This window comes from Scyliorhinus torazame, chromosome 10 (genome assembly GCF_047496885.1).
Source record: "Scyliorhinus torazame isolate Kashiwa2021f chromosome 10, sScyTor2.1, whole genome shotgun sequence".
NCBI lineage: Eukaryota > Metazoa > Chordata > Chondrichthyes > Carcharhiniformes > Scyliorhinidae > Scyliorhinus > Scyliorhinus torazame.
Window position 1 is genome coordinate 264,107,049 of NC_092716.1, and position 20,017 is coordinate 264,127,065.

Consider the following 20,017-nt stretch of genomic DNA (forward strand, 5'->3'; position numbering starts at 1 on the left):
GAGCAGATTATTGCTGAGTAAGTGCCGCTTGACAGCACTGTCGATGACACCTCCCACACTTCGCTGATGATTGAGAGTAGACTGATAGAGCGGGTATGGGCCGGGGTCGATTTGTCCTGTTTTCTTGTGGACAAGACACAGCTGCGTAATGTTCCGCATTGCTGGGAGATGTCAGTGTCGTAGCTGGACTGGAGCATCTTGGCTAGAGTGTCGCTAGTTCTGCAGCACAAGGCTTCAATACTATTGTTGGCATGTTGTCAGGGCCCATCGCCTCTGCTGTATCCAGTGCCTCCGCTGTATCCAGTGCCTCCGCTGTATCCAGTGCCTCCGCTGTAACCAGTGCCTCTGCAGTATCCAGTGCCTCTGCAGTATCCAGTGCCTCCGCTGTAACCAGTGGCGCCGCTGTAACCAGTGCCTCGGCAGTATCCAGTGCCTCGGCAGTATCCAGTGCCTCAGCAGTATCCAGTGCCTCAGCAGTATCCAGTGCCTCAGCAGTATCCAGTGCCTCAGCAGTATCCAGTGCCTCCTCTGTATCCAGTGCCTCCTCTGTATCCAGTGCCTCCTCTGTATCCAGTGCCTCCGCTGTATCCAGTGCCTCCTCTGCATCCAGTGCCTCCGCTGTAACCAGTGCCTCCGCTGTATCCAGTGCCTCCTCTGTATCCAGTGCCTCCGCTGTGTCCAGTGCCTCCGCTGTATCCAGTGCCTCCGCTGTATCCAGTGCCTCCGCTGTATCCAGTGCCTCCGCTGTATCCAGTGCCTCCGCTGTAACCAGTGCCTCCGCTGTAACCAGTGCCTCTGCAGTATCCAGTGCCTCCGCTGTAACCAGTGGCGCCGCTGTAACCAGTGCCTCGGCAGTATCCAGTGCCTCAGCAGTATCCAGTGCCTCAGCAGTATCCAGTGCCTCAGCAGTATCCAGTGCCTCCTCTGTATCCAGTGCCTCCTCTGTATCCAGTGCGCCCTCTGTATCCAGTGCCTCCTCTGTATCCAGTGCCTCCTCTGCATCCAGTGCCTCCGCTGTATCCAGTGCCTCTGCTGTATCCAGTGCCTCCGCTGTATCCAGTGCCTGTGCTGTATCCAGGGCCTCCGCTGTATCCAGGGCCGCCGCTGTATCCAGTGCCGCCGCTGTAACCAGTGCCGCCGCTGTAACCAGTGCCTCGGCAGTATCCAGTGCCTCTGCTGTATCCAGTGCCTCTGCTGTGTCCAGTGCCTCTGCTGTGTCCAGTGCCTCTGCTGTATCCAGTGCCTCCTCTGTATCCAGTGCCTCCTCTGTATCCAGTGCCTCCGCTGTATCCAGTGCCTCCGCTGTATCCAGTGCCTCCGCTGTATCCAGTGCCTCCGCAGTATCCAGTGCCTCCGCAGTATCCAGTGCCTCCGCAGTATCCAGTGCCTCCGCAGTATCCATTGCCTCCGCAGTATCCAGTGCCTCCGCTGTATCCAGTGCCTCCGCTGTATCCAGTGCCTCCGCTGTATCCAGTGCCTCTGCTGTATCCAGTGCCTCTACAGTATCCAGTGCCTCTGCTGTATCCAGTGACTCTACAATATCCAGTGCCTCTGCTGTATCCGCTCAGCACTTCAGGCTGAAGATTGTTGCAAATACTTCAACCTTGTCTTTTGCACATGTGTGCTGGGCTCCTCCATCATTGAGGACTTGTATATTGGTGGAGCCTCCTCCTCCAGTGAATTGTTTAATTATCCACCACCATTCATCACTGGATGTGGCAGGACTGCAGAGTTTCAATCTGATCCAATTGCTATGGGATTGCTTAACTCTGTCTATTGCATGTTGCTTAAGCTGTTTGGCATGCAAGTAATCCGTTGTTGTGGCTTCAACCTCATTTTTTGGTATTCCCGAAAAGACCTGCTTGATAGGTGAATTGGACAGTCTAAATTCTCCCTCTGTGTAAGTTTTTTTACACAGAGGGTAGTGGGTGCCTGGAACTCGCTACCGGAGGAGGTGGTGGAAGCAGGGATGATAATGACGCTTAAGGGGCATCTTGACAAATACATGAATAGGATGGGAATAGAGGGATAAGGACCCCGGAAGTGTAGAAGATTTTAGTTTAGACGGGCAGCATGGTCGGCACGGGCTTGGAGGGCCGAAGGGCCTGTTCCTGTGCTGTACTTTTCTTTGTTCTTTGTACCTGAACAGGCACCGGAATGTGGTGACTAGGGGATTTTCACAGGCACTTCATTGCAGTGTTAATGTTAGCCTACTTGTGACAATAATAAAGGTTATGATTATTATAAAGACACTTTCTCACTATTATAGTCCTGGGGAGCTATAATACAACATGTCACTTTCACAAGTCTTGATTTTTACCTGTTTCTACTTGAATATTCATTCATGTGAAAGTTGGAGTCGCACCTTTCTTTAAAAGAATTTTATGAAGAATTACAATTTCTTCAAATACATTTTAACTTCCCCAATTCTTTTGATTTCATTAAAACAAATTAGAGGGGCTTGAAATCATAACACTCGCAATGTGTTGTGAAGATTGGATCACGTTGAAGGAATTGACAGTATTTAGGTAGCAATTGGTGATAATAAAGAAAAAGACGGTGTAGTTTAAATGGAAACTATACAGCAATCCGCCCTGATGCAACAAGTACCACTGAATCTTACTGCAGAGACGGTGGTAATTTAACCCAAAGTTACTGACACTTGTGGAAGAGCTACACAATTAGTATCACATCCTGCCCCACCCTGCTGCTCTGTCCCCATCTGCCCACATTTTAAATATTAACAATTTGGATGGTTGTATGTTTTAGAAAACGACATACTTTTTCTTTGTTTGACGAAAGTTTCTCTGTGAGGTCCAGGACTATATTTTTCAGGTCAGCACATTCTGTTTCGACAGCGCTGCGTTTCTCAGTAACCCTTGCTAGCTAATAGAGAGAGAACAATGCATTCCTAAATATCATAATTTTTAGCACAGTGTACAAGTAGAAACAATAAGCCCTGCTTGTAAAATTATAAAGAAAATAATTTTCTTTGCATTCCCCAGTTTGTGAGGAGGAGATTGTTACAGGAGGGACTGAAAGGGAATCAGACCTGGCAGCAAAACAAATGGTCCATGGGCTGAGGGAGTGAAACCTGTGCTGGTCACTTACACATCATGGAACTGAACTGGGTATCAAATTCAGGAGTGCGGCAAATTCTAGCTACAGTGTTTAATGGAAAATCAAAACTAAATTGGTTCAAGTAAGCAAACCAATTAAATTATTTTTTGCATAGTGAGTCTTTTTTATATGAATTGAGAGTACCCAATTAAGTTTTTCCAATTAAGGGGCAATTTAGCATGGCCAATCTACCTACCCTGCACACCCTTGGGTTGTGGGGGTGAGACCCACGTAGACACGGGGAGAATGTGCAAACTCCACACGGCCGTCATCAAACTTGGGACCTCGGTGCCGTGAGGCAGCAGTGCTAACCACTGCGCCACCGTGCCACCCCTTGCACAGTGAATCTTAAACAGTAAAACAGACAATTCTATCATGAGGCTGGGAAGTCCAGAGGGATAAGATTTGGTAGACAATCGAAGGAATTACATCCAAAACGTAATTCTGGAGTGCGACTTACAATTATATAGCACATCTCACATTCAGGAATGTTCCAGAGTGTTTAAGTTTGTGAGAGGGTATACTGATCACAGAAAAGAGTGGAGTGAAGGCAGAATCCAAGCCCAACCCGGGATCAAACAGAAGGATTTTTACAATTGCCAATTGAAAGATAAACATGGATTTATGCTTCTAACGGGTTCAGTTCCTCAGCCCAGATTCTGCTCTGTAATCATGCGGCAGTATGTGCCATGTTACAATACTTACATCTTCCTCAGTATGCAGCAACTTTTCTGTCAGGTCTCGGTTGATTATTCCCTGGACCGCCAGCGATTCCTTTAACTTCTCCATCTCTGGCAGCTTATGTGAGACTTCTGCCAACATCTGTTCCTTTGCCACAAGTGAATTTTCCAGGAAGTCTTTCTTGTTACTGATTCTAGAAATTAATGTCAATATTAAACAATAGAATCGTAGAATCCCGACAGTGCAAAAGGAGGCCATTCAGTCCATCGGGTCTGCATCGATCCTTCGAATGTGCACTCTACCCATGCCCACCCCACCTTATCCCCCAAACCTCATAACCTAACCTGCACATCCCTGGACACTAAGGGCAATTTATCGTGGCCAATCCACCTAACCTGCACATCTTTGGACTGCGGGAGGAAACCGGAGCACCCGGAGGAAACCCACGCAGATACAGGTAGAACATGCAAACTCCACACAGATAGTCACCCGAGGCCAGAATTGAACCCGGGTCCCTGGAGCTGTGAGGCAGCAGTGCTAACCACTGTCCACCGTGCTGCAACAGGTTGTATTTCTTCAAAGTTTTGTTATAATCACACACCACACACAGAGGACAGGAAAGACAAAGAGAAGCTGGGATTATTCTTCATACAGCAGAGACGGATAAGGGGAGATTGTTCAAAATTATGTGGGGTTTTGGCTGAGGAAGTGAAGCTGCTTCTGCTGGCGAGTGGGTTGGTAACTAGAGGACACAGTTGTAAGATAATTAGCAAATGAAAAGGAAACAAATAAAACGCAGTCACTGGCTCAGCGTATCTAACATCTTTATCTTAGCACACACATTTAAAAAGGCTGCCACATTTGTTCCGAATTTGGTCAACAAGAGTTGTTTTTAAATAAATTTAAAGTACCCAATTATTTTTTCCAATTAAGGGGCAATGTAGCGTGGCCAATCCACCTACCCTGCACATCTTTGGGCTGTGGGGGCAAAACCCACACAGACACGGGGAGAATGTGCAAACTCCACACGGACAGTGACCCAGGGCCGGGATTCGGTCAACAAGAGTTTTGACACGAGGACTGAAAAACCTTTCATTGGGCAAAATAAAATGACCGTTCCCATGATCTTTATTCAAACAGGAGACCTACTGACAGAAACTTGACTCCATTTTTGAGCAAATAATTAATTGACAATAGGCTTCTCCAGATCCAACCAACCATTGGGGTTGACTTTCAACGGGGCGAGCAGAATGCCTGTGACTAATACACACAATTGAGTAAAATAAAATGTCAACCTCTGGAAATTCAACTCTTCAGAACTCCTGCATTCCATATCAACCTAAAATGTGGAGGTTAATGTACTTGCCCTTTCAACTGCTCATTCAGACTGGAGATGAGATGCTGGTGATGCTCAGAATCGCGGCTTTGCTGGCTTCGCACAAAGGACAGCTGGTTTTGCAAACGTTCACATTCATTCTGCAACAGGAAGAGCGTTTAGTGGACCTGCAGACAACATTCTGCGTCTCTCCTCCTTCCTTCGGTGCACAGTAACAGGTTCAGAATTTAATTTTCCACATTATATTTTACTTTGGAGAAACAAAAACAGAACCTTTCAAATATTCTCAAACTTTATTAATTTGTATCGCATCAGTTCATTTGAAATTACTCAGCCACATGACTAAAGTTTGTGATTTACTGCATAATTTTTCAACATTAAAAATATATAAATGCATATTTTAAAAGATAAAACACAGATACAAAAACAAACATATAGACAGTCACACCATCATTTTTTATAAATCCACTCCTCTGCATCTACGGTTTCACATATCTGGTTTATGAAATAGAATAGTGGACATTTAGAGGCATTCTTGTCCTTCTGTGTTCCGAGAGATTCCTTACGCGTTCACCAAAAACAGATAGTTTTCTGGAGGAAGGAGGAACAATCCTTTGCTACCTGACTCACCACAAAGCTTTCCTTCCTCCTGCTCTGCTAAGCAGTGTATAATGGGCAGTGAACCTTGTATCATTGTATAAGAGTCCTTCCAGCGTATTTTCTTCATTCCCATTTCTTTTCTTTTATTATTTTGGTCTGTGAACCCATAATCGGGATGTGCATTTAGACAGAAGATTCACAGTTGAAACAGCCTGTTTACCCAGGACACTGTACTCCCAGAAACAGAGGACATGGCTTCAAACTAAGGGATCTCCCATTTAAGATGGAGATGTGGAGGAATTTATTCTCTGATAGGGTGGTTAATTCTCCACCCAGGGAGCAATGGAGTCTGGAACGGTGAACATATTTGATGCTCAATTAGACAGATTTTTGATCTACAAAAGGGAATTAAAGGTTTTATGGGGTCGGTAAGTAAATAGAGTTAAGGTCACAATCAGACCAGCCATGACCTTATTAAATGGCAGAACAGGCTGGCGGGACCGATGGCCACCTTCTGCTTTCGTTTTTCATGTTCTGTTGTTATCGAGTTGCTGAGTCACTAACTGCGGAGGTTAATCACCTGCTAAATCTGACCCAAAGGGTGGAACAGAAACCTCTAAAGCAAATGGCCTGGCTGTAAAACATTATACAATCGCAGCCTCTTCCTGCCTTGTTATTCTGTTTTCTTTGCAGTCTGTCGATTCCCCACACACATGCTGACAGTCTGCATAACATTCACCTGATCTCACACTACGCAGAGGATTGAACAGTAACGCGGATCACCAGTTACTGCATTCTAAAGCTGCCCTTACATTGCATTCGATGGACTGTTAGTGCTGCCTTTTCTCACACAAAGGCCTCACACCTTTAGCTGTAATCCCAGTTTAAGGTGGCCAGACTTGAAGAGATCAGTCAACAGAAGCAAAATTATGCACCAAATTTTATCAGAGGCCAGCCTTTGTGAATCCTGTAGTGAATCCATTCTGGTGTCAGAAGCTGACAGCATGAATGCCACCTCATTAAATGCAATGCAAAAGCATTACAGCGGACAAAGGACAAACTGGCAGGGCTGTGGGGAAAGGGTAGGGTGTGGGACTAATTAGATCGCTCCTGCAAAGAGCTGGAACAGGTATGTCAGGCAGAATGGTGTCCTCCTGTGCTGTATCATTCTGTGCTTTAGGTTCAACCTACAAATAATTAATGTGGCTTCAAACAATGGTAGCAAATTAATGATTATAAGGTTTGATTTATAAAACAATGTAGTTTTTTTAAAATCTACTCTCAATGTCTACCTTGATTCATTCTGCAATTCTACAATTAATTTGGGTCTTTTCTTATGTTTTTATACCATTTGGTAGCCCAGTGATGTGAAATCCTGGCATTTGAAATATCCGGTAATTTACAAATTTATATCCTCCACATTTGCTCCACCTGCTGTGCCCAATATTTACAGCAGCTTTTCTTACATCGAAACGACTTCCTCGACAAGAGAAAATAGAATATACCTATTTCTGCACTAAAAATGGTGCAAAACTGGGACAATTAATACAGCTATTTAACGCACTCTGGATAAATTGCTTATTTATCCAAAAAGACCTTGTAAACATGTGACAAAAAGTCAATGGGCGGAATCTTCGCAAAAATGGCAGTGTCAGTTCCGATGAGAAGAATGATGCGAATCCCACCGAAGGCATCGGTGGGATTTCTCACAAAATTTTTTTTTTTTTAAATTTAGAGTACCCAATTCATTTATTCTTCCAATTAAGGGGTAATTTAGCGTGGCCAATCCACCTACCCTGCACATCTTTGGGCAGTGGGGGCGAAACCCACAAACACGGGGAGAATGTGCAAACTCCACACGGACAGTGACCCAGGGCTGGGATCGAACCTGGGACCTCGGAGCCTTGAGGCAGATGTGCTAGCCACTATGCCACTGTGCTGCCCTTACTCACAAAAGTTTTGAGACCCTTTGCCAAAATTAAGTGAGTGGGCATGGTTTATGCTGTCACTCTGGCAGGGCAGGACGGGGCCTCAAAAACCGGGTACCAACTCCAAACAGATGGGGACACCATCTTTAAACAGCCCCCAGTCCACATTACGGACGTCTCAGTGGCTCACCAACCAAGCGCCCCCCCCTCCCCCCACACTTTCTGGCATCCCACCCCTTAAATGTCCGCTCTCCCCTTCGCCAACCGCACAAACACGCACCCCACTCATGGGCTCCCAGTAGGGTCTATCGGAGGCAGTGTCAGGGTAGTGCCTTGGTCACGCTAACCCTCCACCCACCGGGGACTATTCTTACCACTGCACCCACAGAGGAATCCCCTCGACTACCTCATACCAGGCCAAACCTGTCGTAAATGATATCAGGCCAGTGCGCAGTGAATGTTCTGTGAAGGGGGCAGGGAAGGTCTGGAGTGAGTACTTTCTAATGACATGCCAATGTATCAAAATAATGATCCCAACTCCCACATTACTCCTCTGGAGAGGGGGATGAAAATTCCAAAACACTATCACGCCGGAGAGAATCGTGTTTTTGATTCTCTCCAGATTTTGAGCTTGCCTCGAGTTTTGCATGAACGAAGAGTGGGCTCTGCCCGCCTCGAGTTTCACAGAGACGGAGAGGGTGGGCTGTGCCCGTCTCGCGTTTCACAGAGACGGAGAGGGTGGGCTGTGCCCGCCTCGAGTTTCACAGAGACGGAGAGGGTGGGCTGTGCCCGCCTCGAGTTTCACAGAGACGGAGAGGGTGGGCTGTGCCCGCCTCGAGTTTCACAGAGACGGAGAGAGTGGGCTCTGCCCGCCTTGAGTTTCACAGAGACGGAGAGGGTGGGCTGTGCCCACCTCGAGTTTCACAGAGACGGAGAGAGTGGGCTCTGCCCGCCTCGAGTTTCACAGAGACGGAGAGGGTGGGCTGTGCCCGCCTCGAGTTTCACAGAGACGGAGAGGGTGGGCGGTGCCCGCCTCGAATTTCACAGAGACGGAGAGGGTGGGCTGTGCCCGCCTTGAGTTTCACAGAGACGGAGAGGGTGGGCTGTGCCCGTCTCGCGTTTCACAGAGACGGAGAGGGTGGGCTGTGCCCGCCTCGAGTTTCACAGAGACTGAGAGGGTGGGCTGTGCCCGCCTCGAGTTTCACAGAGACGGAGAGGGTGGGCTGTGCCCGTCTCGAGTTTCACAGAGACGGAGAGGGTGGGCTGTGCCCGCCTCGAGTTTCACAGAGACGGAGAGGGTGGGCTGTGCCCGCCTTGAGTTTCACAGAGACGGAGAGGGTGGGCTGTGCCCACCTCGAGTTTCACAGAGACGGAGAGAGTGGGCTCTGCCCGCCTCGAGTTTCACAGAGACGGAGAGGGTGGGCTGTGCCCGCCTCGAGTTTCACAGAGACGGAGAGGGTGGGCGGTGCCCGCCTCGAATTTCACAGAGACGGAGAGGGTGGGCTGTGCCCGCCTTGAGTTTCACAGAGACGGAGAGGGTGGGCTGTGCCCGTCTCGCGTTTCACAGAGACGGAGAGGGTGGGCTGTGCCCGCCTCGAGTTTCACAGAGACTGAGAGGGTGGGCTGTGCCCGCCTCGAGTTTCACAGAGACGGAGAGGGTGGGCTGTGCCCGCCTCGAGTTTCACAGAGACGGAGAGAGTGGGCTGTGCCCACCTCGAGTTTCACAGAGACCAAGAGAGTGGGCTGTGCCCGCCTCGAGTTTCTCACGGACGGAGAGAGTGGGCTGTCTCCGCCTCGAGTTTCTCACGGATGGAGAGAGTGGGCTCTGCCCGCCTCGAATTTCACAGAGACGGAGAGGGTGGGCTGTGCCCACCTCGAGTTTCACAGAGACGGAGAGGATGGGCTCTGCCCGCCTCGAATTTCACAGAGACGGAGAGAGTGGGCTGTGCCCGCCTCGAGTTTCTCGCGGATGGAGAGATAGGGCTGTGCCCGCCTCGAGTTTCTCAGAGACGGAGAGGGTGAGCTGTGCCCATCTCGAGTTTCTCACGGATGGAGAGAGTGGGCTGTGCCCGCCTCGGGTTTCTCACGGACGGAGAGAGTGGGCTGTGCCCGCCTCGGGTTTCTCAGAGACGGAGAGTGGGCTGTGCCCACCTCGAGTTTCTCGCGGACGGAGAGTGGGCTGTGCCCACCTCGAGTTTCTCGCGGACGGAGAGAGTGGGCTGTGCCCGCCTCGGGTTTCTCAGAGACGGAGAGTGGGCTGTGCCCACCTCGAGTTTCTCGCGGACGGAGAGTGGGTTGTGCCCGCCTCGAGTTTCTCGCGGACGGAGAGAGTGGACTGTTTCTTCGGCAAAAACACAATTCTAACATAAATTGAAAATTCTCTGATTCAGACTTAAACTTGTCTTTTCGGTTAAATGTTGCTGTAAGATTTTTTTTTTTTAAGAACCTGCATTTTACAGTTGGGTTCTTTTTTATGTTCGACATTCTTATGGGCAAAAGAAATTCTCGAATGCAACTTTCCCGCTTTTTTTCTTAATAAGATTCGTTAAAGGGGTCTTTGGATGAAAAATGTAACATTCAATAAATGATTTACTTCGATAAGACTATAAAACTTAATTATATTGGTTTTTGCACTGCCAAGGTAAAATCTAAGAACATAGAAGCAGGAGTGAGCCTTCAACCTCAGGAGCCCATTCCATCATTCAGTCACATCAAAGCTGGTTTATATATCATACACTAGAACTTGGTGATTGTAGCTGATCAATAGGGAGGAAGGTGAAACAATCTTTTTATCTAAATTTAGTAACAGTTGTCACATTTTCTATCTGCGAGACAACTGTATCCATACATGCAGTATACTAATCTATTCTGAACCTCTTAATAAAAAAGGGCTGGTTTAGCTCAGTGGGTTATACAGCTGGTTTGTAATGGAGAACAAGGCCAGCAGCGGTTCAATTCCCGTACCAGCCGAGAATTCCAAATTCTCCCTCTGTGTACCCGAACAGGCGCCGGAATGTGGTGACTAGGGGATTTTCACAGTAACTTCATTGCAATGTTAATGTAAGCCTTCTTGTGACAATAAAGATTATTTAATTTATTTATTTTAAATAGGAGATTTTTTATAAATGTATTTGAAGTTTCATTATTCAGGATATTTTCCACCAGCACGTCCTATCATATTTGACTTTCTTAATGTAGTCACATATAACCACAACACAGGGACACAAATTAAAAGCCAAACTTAGGCAAAATACCTCCACACGTACAGAAACCCAGACCCAACAGGACACGAGCAAGCGCACATTGCAACTGTTATTCAAAAGTGAATCATGGGCAAACACACCTGGGGAACCCTCAGTAGTTGCCCCTCTTCACAGACACCAAAGGTCACCTGTATTAGAAGGCTTTGTTACTAGATCCTTGAATTTTAGTATTTTCACAGTTTCATGATCAAAGGTTTAACAAGATTCAAAAGGTCAACCTTGGGGATTAAACCAAAAGTTTTGATCTGGACTTTATGTCCCGACATGAAATTTAAATGGCATCGGCATGCAGAACATTTACAACTTCATCTCTGTAGGTAAACAGAAGACAGGGATTATTCAACTGTTCTGCTGGTCGTGGGTTCCAAATATGTTAATTGTCCAAATAAAATTGAAAGTTTAGTCAACCTGTTTAGGTCAACAATTTTGTAATTGAGTGATACAGTGATAAATTTCTTCAAAACAAAAACTCCACACACATGATTTATTATAAAGGTTGATACAAGATACGGCCAATGTGACCAAACACACAATCAGCCATTATTGCCAAACATTGGAGAATATTATTTGCCAGTGAACTCAAAAGCTTTTTTTCAGAACTATATTTATCAAATAACCAGGTCATTTCATTCCGATAACTGTTTTACATCAAGCTACTCTTGAAACTGGGAAGTGCAAACCTTTCACACCCTTACCTGGTGAAACTCTACTCTGGTACGGAGCTGTGCTTTGTCCTCCAGGTCCTGACAGTGCTCCTCCAACACTAGGATTTGCTCCTGTAGTCTGTTCCGTTCCAGTTCTAGCTCCTCAACAACTGCCCTCAACCCTGTATAAATATAACTGCATTAGTGAAAAGGGTGGAATTAAAAATAAAACTGAATAGAATCATTGTATGATTTAAGTCGTAAATAATTTGTTAAAAAGACTAATAAATATGGATATTTTCCTTCTTAAGCTATATTAAATCAAGAATTTTTGGTCGAATTTTGCTATGGAACTAACAAGCGAGGCTCTCGGCACTCACCGTTATTAAAGCAAAAATTAGATCGCAACTTCCGACAATTGTACATGTGCAGTTAAACATGGAAATAAGGAAATCAGGAAGCTGCTGTCCAAATTACCCTGGTCCTCCAAAATCTGTGCTACACGAGTATCTCACCCAGACTCAGCAGTAACACACAGGGAACAGCATGAAATTGCAGTACTTAACATGATGGATACCCACTAGACAGGCCAAAAAAGGTTAGGGCTTGTCTATCTCAGTGTAAGTAAATTTTTAACAATATGACTAGTCTTAATTATTGCCAACAACTTCTTGGCAATTAAAATTAACTCTTACAAGTGTGGAGTCTCATTCCTTCAGATTTAAATTATTTTTGGAGATTTAAAAAAATAAATTTTATTTTAATTTTCTTTTTGTCTTTTAGCGCTACTCTATCACCCTCATCTTTGTCTCTCTTCATTTTGCTTTCTGTTCCTGATTTGACATTGAAGTAAATATGCTGAGACTTTGATTCAAACTCTGCACTGCCCATTAATCATTCTTTAATCTGACTGGATGTTGTCCTGCTCACATACGTCCCAATCGTCTGTAGAGTCCATAAAAACACAACAAATTATTTAGAAAATCAGTGGGCAGGCTGAAGTGTAATGAGAGCTGGTGCTGTTGGTTTGCTGAGAGAGAGAAATCTATCCATTCAGTTTTGAATATTCTGGATTATGTTCATAAGCTAAATGATTTTAAATTAGATATTCAACAATCCTCAACTTTGCTTCACACATTCTATGAACACCAAGATGCAAGGCAGTACTAAGTGCAAATTTTGGCGTTACACTGTGCTCTAACGTGTTAAGCGATGTCGCATGCTGCACACTACATGCAGAAACATGTGGATTTCTGAAACCCTATTATCTTTTCTTAAGGAGGGAGAGGTGAGTGAAATGACAGGAATAACTCAATAGACATAGAAACAAAGAAGACAAAAGGGAAAATGTGGTGTAGGAGGGGTGAGAGAAATTGGGGAGAGTCAAAAGCAGGACAGGGAATAAGCAGAATTCAGAAGTTAAGGAAGATGAATCAAGAGTGGTGGCAGGAGTAATGAGGAAAAATGGAGTTGGGAAGCAACAACTCATATCAGAGCTGAAGAGGACGAGGATGGAGGTACGATGGCAGATGGAAGGGGCAGATTATTTTTGTGGCGGGGAGTGATGACGGCATTATTGAACAGTGGAGAAAGGGGGTGGACGAACAGTCAGAAGGAGGCCGCTGATGGCATTAGGCCAAATAGAAATAGTTTGCCGATGAGCAGATGAGATTGGAGAGAGCCTGAGGAGTGATAGAGAAAATGTAAAATGATAAAGGGCGAAAGCAAGGATGAGGTTGGGGGCTGTCTGAAGTAGGAAAAGAAGAGTAACTGAACAGCTGAACCAAGTATATATAACCTTCTGACATTTGGCTTTTCTGAAGGGTGTTTCTGAGAGAGGAATCTCAGTTGTGGCTACCCTTGATCTTATAATACGATGACTTACAAAAGGGAATGAATTAATATTACTTTAGATGATAAAAAGACAGCTCTGCAGGTGAACAACTAGGCCAAACGTGCACCAAGCCAACAAACATTGTAATGGAGGTGAAAGTGGAAATCTATGTTCGTGGGTATGGGAGATAGTGAGTGAATTGAAGGTAAAAGAACAAAGGTAGAAATTTGTTCCTTGCCACCTCCTTCCCTGGTACACCATTTTCACTGTGAAAAACAAGATCTGATAGAAAAGAGAAAATACGTTAAAGGCAGTGAGTGTTTGTGTGTGAGAGTGAAGGGGGGTGTGAGTGTGTGAGAGAGAGTGAGTGTGTGAAAATGAGCGTGTGAAAATGAGCGTGTGAGAGTGAGTGTGCGAGAGTGAGCGTGCGAGTGAGCGTGAGTGAGCGTGCGAGTGAGCGTGAGTGAGCGTGAGTGAGCGGGGGAGAGAGGGGGAGGGGGGAGAGAGAGAGAGGGAGAGGGAGAGAGAGAGAGAGAGAGGGGAGGGGGATGGAGGAGAGAGGCGGGGAGGGGGGGGGAAAGAGAGGGGGAGAGAGCGAGCCAGCGTGAGAAGACAGAACAGAGTGAAATAGAAAAAACAGTAACCGAGAGGAAGAGACCGCCTTTTGTCATCAAACAATTCTAACGGGAAACATCTAACCACAGCTGAATTCCGTTATACTTTAAGATTTGTTACACACCCTGCCATTTTTATGACAATATTTGCAATTGAAACATCAGGGTCCTCCCCTGTCCATTTTCTACCCTTGCCAAAGAAGGAATCTTTCACCTTACATGTATAGGCACCGGCAGAGGCTTGTATCATACGTGGCTCAGAATGTGCCCAGGCTTACCGCCTGGGTCAGAATGTGTACATCAAACAAACTGTTTGTAGATTGACAGCATTTGGTTACAGAGACGAGCACTATGTTTCTAACATTCCTTGCGCTGCAACTTACTCATTAGCTATTTAAAAAATCTTGACCTTTAGCTGTTACGTTAAGTAAAACTGCCACCTATATGGTTTGTTTTGCAATATATTTTGACCTCCTAATTTTGCACCACATCACAGAAGCAAGTCAGGAATAGTCAGTTTTTGGATTAATTTTCAACTCCCGTCATGTAACTTGGCAGTTAAGAAAGCAGTGGGATCTGAATATCTAACATTGGGTCAGATGGTATTTGGAAGGTAAACTAGCCAGTTCATCGAGCACGCACATGCTTTTTATATGATGTCAATTTATTTTAGTGGCAGAAAATTTCAGAGGGGAAGAAAATAAAAATCCAAACAATGTTGACTGAGGTTAGAATGTGCCAATAAACAAGAAGGGTTATTTGAACAAAAACTGTGAAGTTTAAAAGCACCACAAGATTCAGATGTTGTGCATGCTTTCAATAACCTGTGTAATGGGTATCACACCTGTATGGTGGGAACTGTACTCGGGCCACAAACCTCCCAAATTCTCCCCTTCGACGTTATCAGTGCGATCCAAACTCATGCTGGATTCAAAATGCTGTTTCTCGTCATATTCATAGTCACCCTAAAAAAATAACAATCTTGCATTTACTGGTTTGCAAGGTGCAATTTATAAACAGTTGTCGCTATCACCAGATGCTGGACTGTCAACATTTTAAAACATTTTAACTAGAGTTCCTCATTTAAAAATAAATCAACATAAAATAAAACAGATCTCCAACTTCAGAACTATATTATCGATTTTTTTATTTATGGGCAGCACGGTGGCACAGCTGCCTCACAGCAGCAGGGACCCGGGTTCAATTCCAGCCTCGGGTAACTGTGTGGAGTTTGCACGTTTCCCCCGTGTCTCCAGGTGCTCCGGTTTCCTCCCACAGTCCTAGGGTATGCAGGTTAGGTGGTTCATCCATGCTAATTAGAGTTCAAAAAAAAGGTTAGGTGGGGTTACTGGGTTATAGGGATGCAGTGGGGGTGTGGGCATAGGTAGGGTGCTCCTACCAAAGGTTGGTGCAGACTCAATGGGCCGAATGGCCTCCTTCTGCACTGTAGGGATTCTATGAGACACTATGATTGAAATTTGATTGCTTCATAGAATCATAGAATGATATTGCAGGAAAGGAGGACATGCAGCTCATTACTATACTTATCAACGGCAGAGCTATCATAATACAGTGCAGAAGCAGGCCATTCGGCCCATCAAGTCTGCACCGATCCACTTAAGCCCTCACTTCCACCCTATCCCCGTAACCCAATAACCTCTCCTAACCGTTTTGGACACTAAGGGCAATTTATCATGGCCAATCCACCTAACCTGCACATCTTTGGACTGTGGGAGGAAACCGGAGCACCCGGAGGAAACCCACGCAGACACGGGGAGAACGTGCAGACTCCGCACAGACAGCGACCCAAGCCGGGAATCGATCCTGGACCCTGGTGCTGTGAAGCCACAGTGCTAACCACTGTGCTACCGTGCTGCCTGTGCGTAATATTTGTATAGAAAGGAGCAAAGTTGGCAGAATTACTTTCACTGAACATTAACGACATTGTAGATTTTGCAGCGCATTTCCAAAAATATACTTCAATATATTAAAAACTGAACTACTCTTCCCCATTGCATCAGACAAGTCAGTTGATTCTAACTTAGAATAAAAGACTGAAAGTTAACATAGTAAAAGTTAAAGGCATTTCACTTTAGCAAATGTCAGTTAATATCTACCTTCTCAAAATCCATACAACTTTCATTCAATCAGGTGGATTGGCCATGATAAATTGCCCTTAGTATCCAAAATTACCCTTAGTGTTGGGTGGAGGTTGACCTTGGGTAGGGTGCTCTTTCCAAGAGCCGGTGCAGACTCAATGGGCCGAATAGCCTCCTTCTGCACTGTAAATTCTATGATATTCTTTGATTAATCTAGGACAAAGATTCGGCACAACATCGTGGGCCGAAGGGCCTGTTCTGTGCTGTATTTTTCTATGTTCTATGTTCTATGTAATCTTTGAAAAGCTTACAAAGATATAACCATGTAACACAAACTTTGTGCGTAAGATTTCACATAAAAGAAATTTAGATTCCAAGAATAGCCATCAGCCTCGTACATACCTCGAGCTTTCGGTTGTCTCCAGTGTGTTTCTTCCTTTCTTGCCGCTGTCCTAGTCTTCGAAGTTGCACCAGTTCCTCCTCCAGCTCCTGCTGTCCTGAGACCAAAGCTGGATCAGAGCAGCCAGGAAAGAACCAGTCATCCTCAATCAGTTTTGTGCCACAGGAAGACAAGTCATTCAGACAGACAGCATGAACACAGAGACATCCATGCGCACACACCACACACTGATTAGATCCCAGTGACTTCCCCAAAGTAAAATGATTGTTTCAGATTCAGTCATGTTAGAATTCCATATTGAATGCTGTTATATTAACTCCTAAAGTATTGTAGCAATCCACACAGTTGAATTCACACTGGTACTCCAGGAACAAGTAATAGTAAAAACGATTTATGCACAGATTTACGTTTCCAAACCATAGCAGCACTATCCAATGTTCGTACCTTTTAGCCGTATGGTTTGTGTTTGCTTCCGAATAAGTATACATTAATTTGCATATCTGCATTTAATTGTGCTGCCCGGACAACAGCTGGACCTCAAGTTTAAAATCTCAACAACTGCACCATTAAATAATGCAGAACACATTAAACCATTCGTGATCACCTCAAACCAAGGGAGTTTATCGAGTGGGAGGCAGAAGTGAAGCAGGCCTGGGTGAGCCCCACATCGGCACGTGTAGCTGTTTGGTTCTCAGTAACAGACTGGGACTGTAGGAAGCCTGGCAGAAAGTTACGCAGCACATCTACGTGTTCAGAGGATAGTGCGTAGAATTGGGAAATCACTTACTTTCAAGTAAATATTTATATATCATGTATTTTTATAAATTTTATACATTTTTATAAATTTTATATATTTTTATAAATTATATATTTTTGGCTGAAGACTTTGCAGTCTGAAACGAACCTTGCTCGCCAAATTAGCGTTTTAACTGTCAGCTCACACTCACCCTATTACCTAAAATAGAAAATACACTGAACTTACTGAATATAAACTTATTGCTTTTCATCAATCAAACATATTTCATTTCCTACTTAAGATGAAAAAATTAAGTTTTCAATCACTATAAGCTGACTGACTCAGATAAAAGTCTTGCCACGTTAACTCGACTTTCTCTCCTTACATAAGCTGCCAGACCTGCTGAGTTTTCCCCACATCTGCTGCTTTTGTTTCTTTACTTGTCCCCACTGCCATCTCCTTTCGACTGCCCCAACATCCCACTTTCAGTTTGGTCGCTCCTGCCTTCCCATCAGTTCTTCCCTTTTGTTCTTCCGCACCCACTCCTGCCTCTGAACAAGTTAAAACCTATTACATCCGTAACCTTTTCCAGTTCTTGTGAGAAATCATCGACCTGAAACTCTGTTTCTCTTTCTTTTCTTTTTTAAAAATATAAATTTAAAGTACCCAATTCATTTTTTTCCAATTGAGGGACAATTTATTGTGGCCAATCCAACCACGCTGCACATCTTTGGGTTGTGGGGTCGAAACCCACACAGACACGCGGAGAATGGGCAAACTCCACACGGACGGTGACCCAGAGTCGGGATTGAACCTGGGACCTCGGCGCCGTGAGACAGCAGTGCTAACCACTGCGCCACCGTGTCGCCCTGTTTTTCTTTCCCTCCACAGAAGTTGCCTGGTCTGAAGCTTTTTCCAGCATTTTCTGTTCTTATTTCAGATTTCCAGCATTCACAGTATTTTCTTTCCATAAATGAAGTTTCAAGTTCCATATTTCTACCAGTTATTAATAACCTTTCAGGGCGTCTTGAAATTTGGTGAGAATGAACTACCTCCAATTCTACTTTGGGGAGACCACTCAGGATAATTGTCATTGGCATAGAAACACAGATCAGCTTGAAGAGTAATCATTATCAGTCAGTAACAAAGGGGTTTCTGACTTTATGAGGGCGAGGAACACTTCAGAGAGTAGTGATCAGCTGAATATCATGGTTATTGGGTGAGCGGGATATAAAATGTACACAAATGCACCTGCTACCTAGCCCACTTACAAATATTAATGCAAAATGTTCTGGCAAAAGGAACATTCCCATCTAATTTGTGATTTTTAGAATCATCACTGTAAACATGTCCTGTTCAGGTGAAATAAACTTGTCTCAGCATGCAAAGCAACAAAGGGAACAATTAAAGACAGTAACATCACTCAAGATGATCTCATTCAAATTAGGCCAAACATTCATTGGTTGTGCGAAAGCAATGGTCTACACACGACGGTAGAAAGGATCAGTCGAAAACTATCTTTGCTATTCAGTGTAACAATTACATCACAGCACAACAGCTTCTCGAGTGCACTGCTGATGATTTCCAGGTGGGAGTTGCAAAGGCTGAAAACAACCTGCAGTGCACTGCAGGGGACAAGGTGACATGAACCTGCATGCACAAAACTGATGGGAAACTAAGTTCTTTATGGCTGGCCAAATCACAATTGCGTGAGCAGTGGAGGGGGAAGTGGATGGAGTCGCTGAGTGCTCATCAGGGAAACAGTGGAGAAAAAGAAATATCAACAAAGTCATGCTCAACTGAAAGGGAACTCATCAGCTTTCCCCAATTTAAAACACAATTTCTACTTCAGAAATGCAAGTCAAGAGTTTTAAATCACTTCACCATGGGTACATTTGAAATACAGGCAAAAAAAATCCAAACTTAAAAAGTAAACAAAGAGGCATGAGGCAAGCTAAATTGTGTTATGGCCAAATTTCAACCCAATAATGCCATTTTTCAGTCTAAAACAGTTGTGGGGAACTTGTAAGTTAATCCTTTGACTGTACATCTCCATTTGGTTTTCAACATTTGAATGCAATCAAAGCACATGTTGACATATCCTCTGCACCTTTAATATTGCACCAACCTCACCTGCTAATATTCAGCAATACATATTCGTGGAAGACCCTAATTCTGCATTTTCGATAGTCAAAAGTAGCATCTGCAATGGGAATGGTGCCCAATCCCCAATGGGTCAAAGTAAAGATCACTCTTCCAAAAGTGTAAATGATTGAAACTCTCTCAACTAGGGAGCACATCAACACCAAGATGATAAATAACTACAATCAGATCACTGCAGACTCATCATTTGTGAGCATTTGTATTTGTTAGAATTTTCTATTTAACACAATAGAACTTTACTTACCACAATTCAGAGTCATTAAGTTGGGAACTGGCTTGTTGGGCATTAATGGCGTTTGAAGAAATGGAAAAAGGACCTCAGTTTGAAATTAGATTTTCAACAATTAATGTTTTGTATGGTATTACATTCCCTCAGCCTGGCATTGGAATTAGACTCTGGGACTTGCAAATGGAACTAAAGTTGTAAAAATATATTTTTTTTCTCGTTAATTTAGACAGATTAATTACAGTTAATGGAAATAAGGTTTGATCTGCGCAGATGGTTTTTGAAATGTATAAGGAGTGACGTTCTGCCCCCACCGGTGTGTGGGCTGATGCTGCTGGTCATCTTCTATAAACTGAAAGGGGCTGGTCTAGCT

At 44.6% G+C, this 20,017-nt stretch overlaps 1 protein-coding gene across 3 annotated transcripts in view; it reads right to left on the reverse strand.

Moving 5' to 3' along the window:
* Positions 1-20,017, reverse strand: part of LOC140384763 (uncharacterized) — a 127,864-nt gene that overhangs the window by 36,101 nt on the left and 71,746 nt on the right. Inside the window, exons 15-20 of one of the 3 annotated variants that reach the window (XM_072466760.1) lie at positions 16,522-16,628; positions 14,898-14,985; positions 11,624-11,754; positions 5,168-5,277; positions 3,826-3,994; positions 2,782-2,886 (exon numbers count right to left, since the gene is read on the reverse strand). In XM_072466760.1, the coding sequence (XP_072322861.1) occupies positions 2,782-2,886; positions 3,826-3,994; positions 5,168-5,277; positions 11,624-11,754; positions 14,898-14,985; positions 16,522-16,628 (710 nt within the window). Of the gene's footprint in view, positions 1-2,781; positions 2,887-3,825; positions 3,995-5,167; positions 5,278-11,623; positions 11,755-14,864; positions 14,986-16,521; positions 16,629-20,017 lie in introns of all 3 variants that reach the window. The other 2 variants (XM_072466759.1, XM_072466761.1) reach the window with 2 other exon arrangements.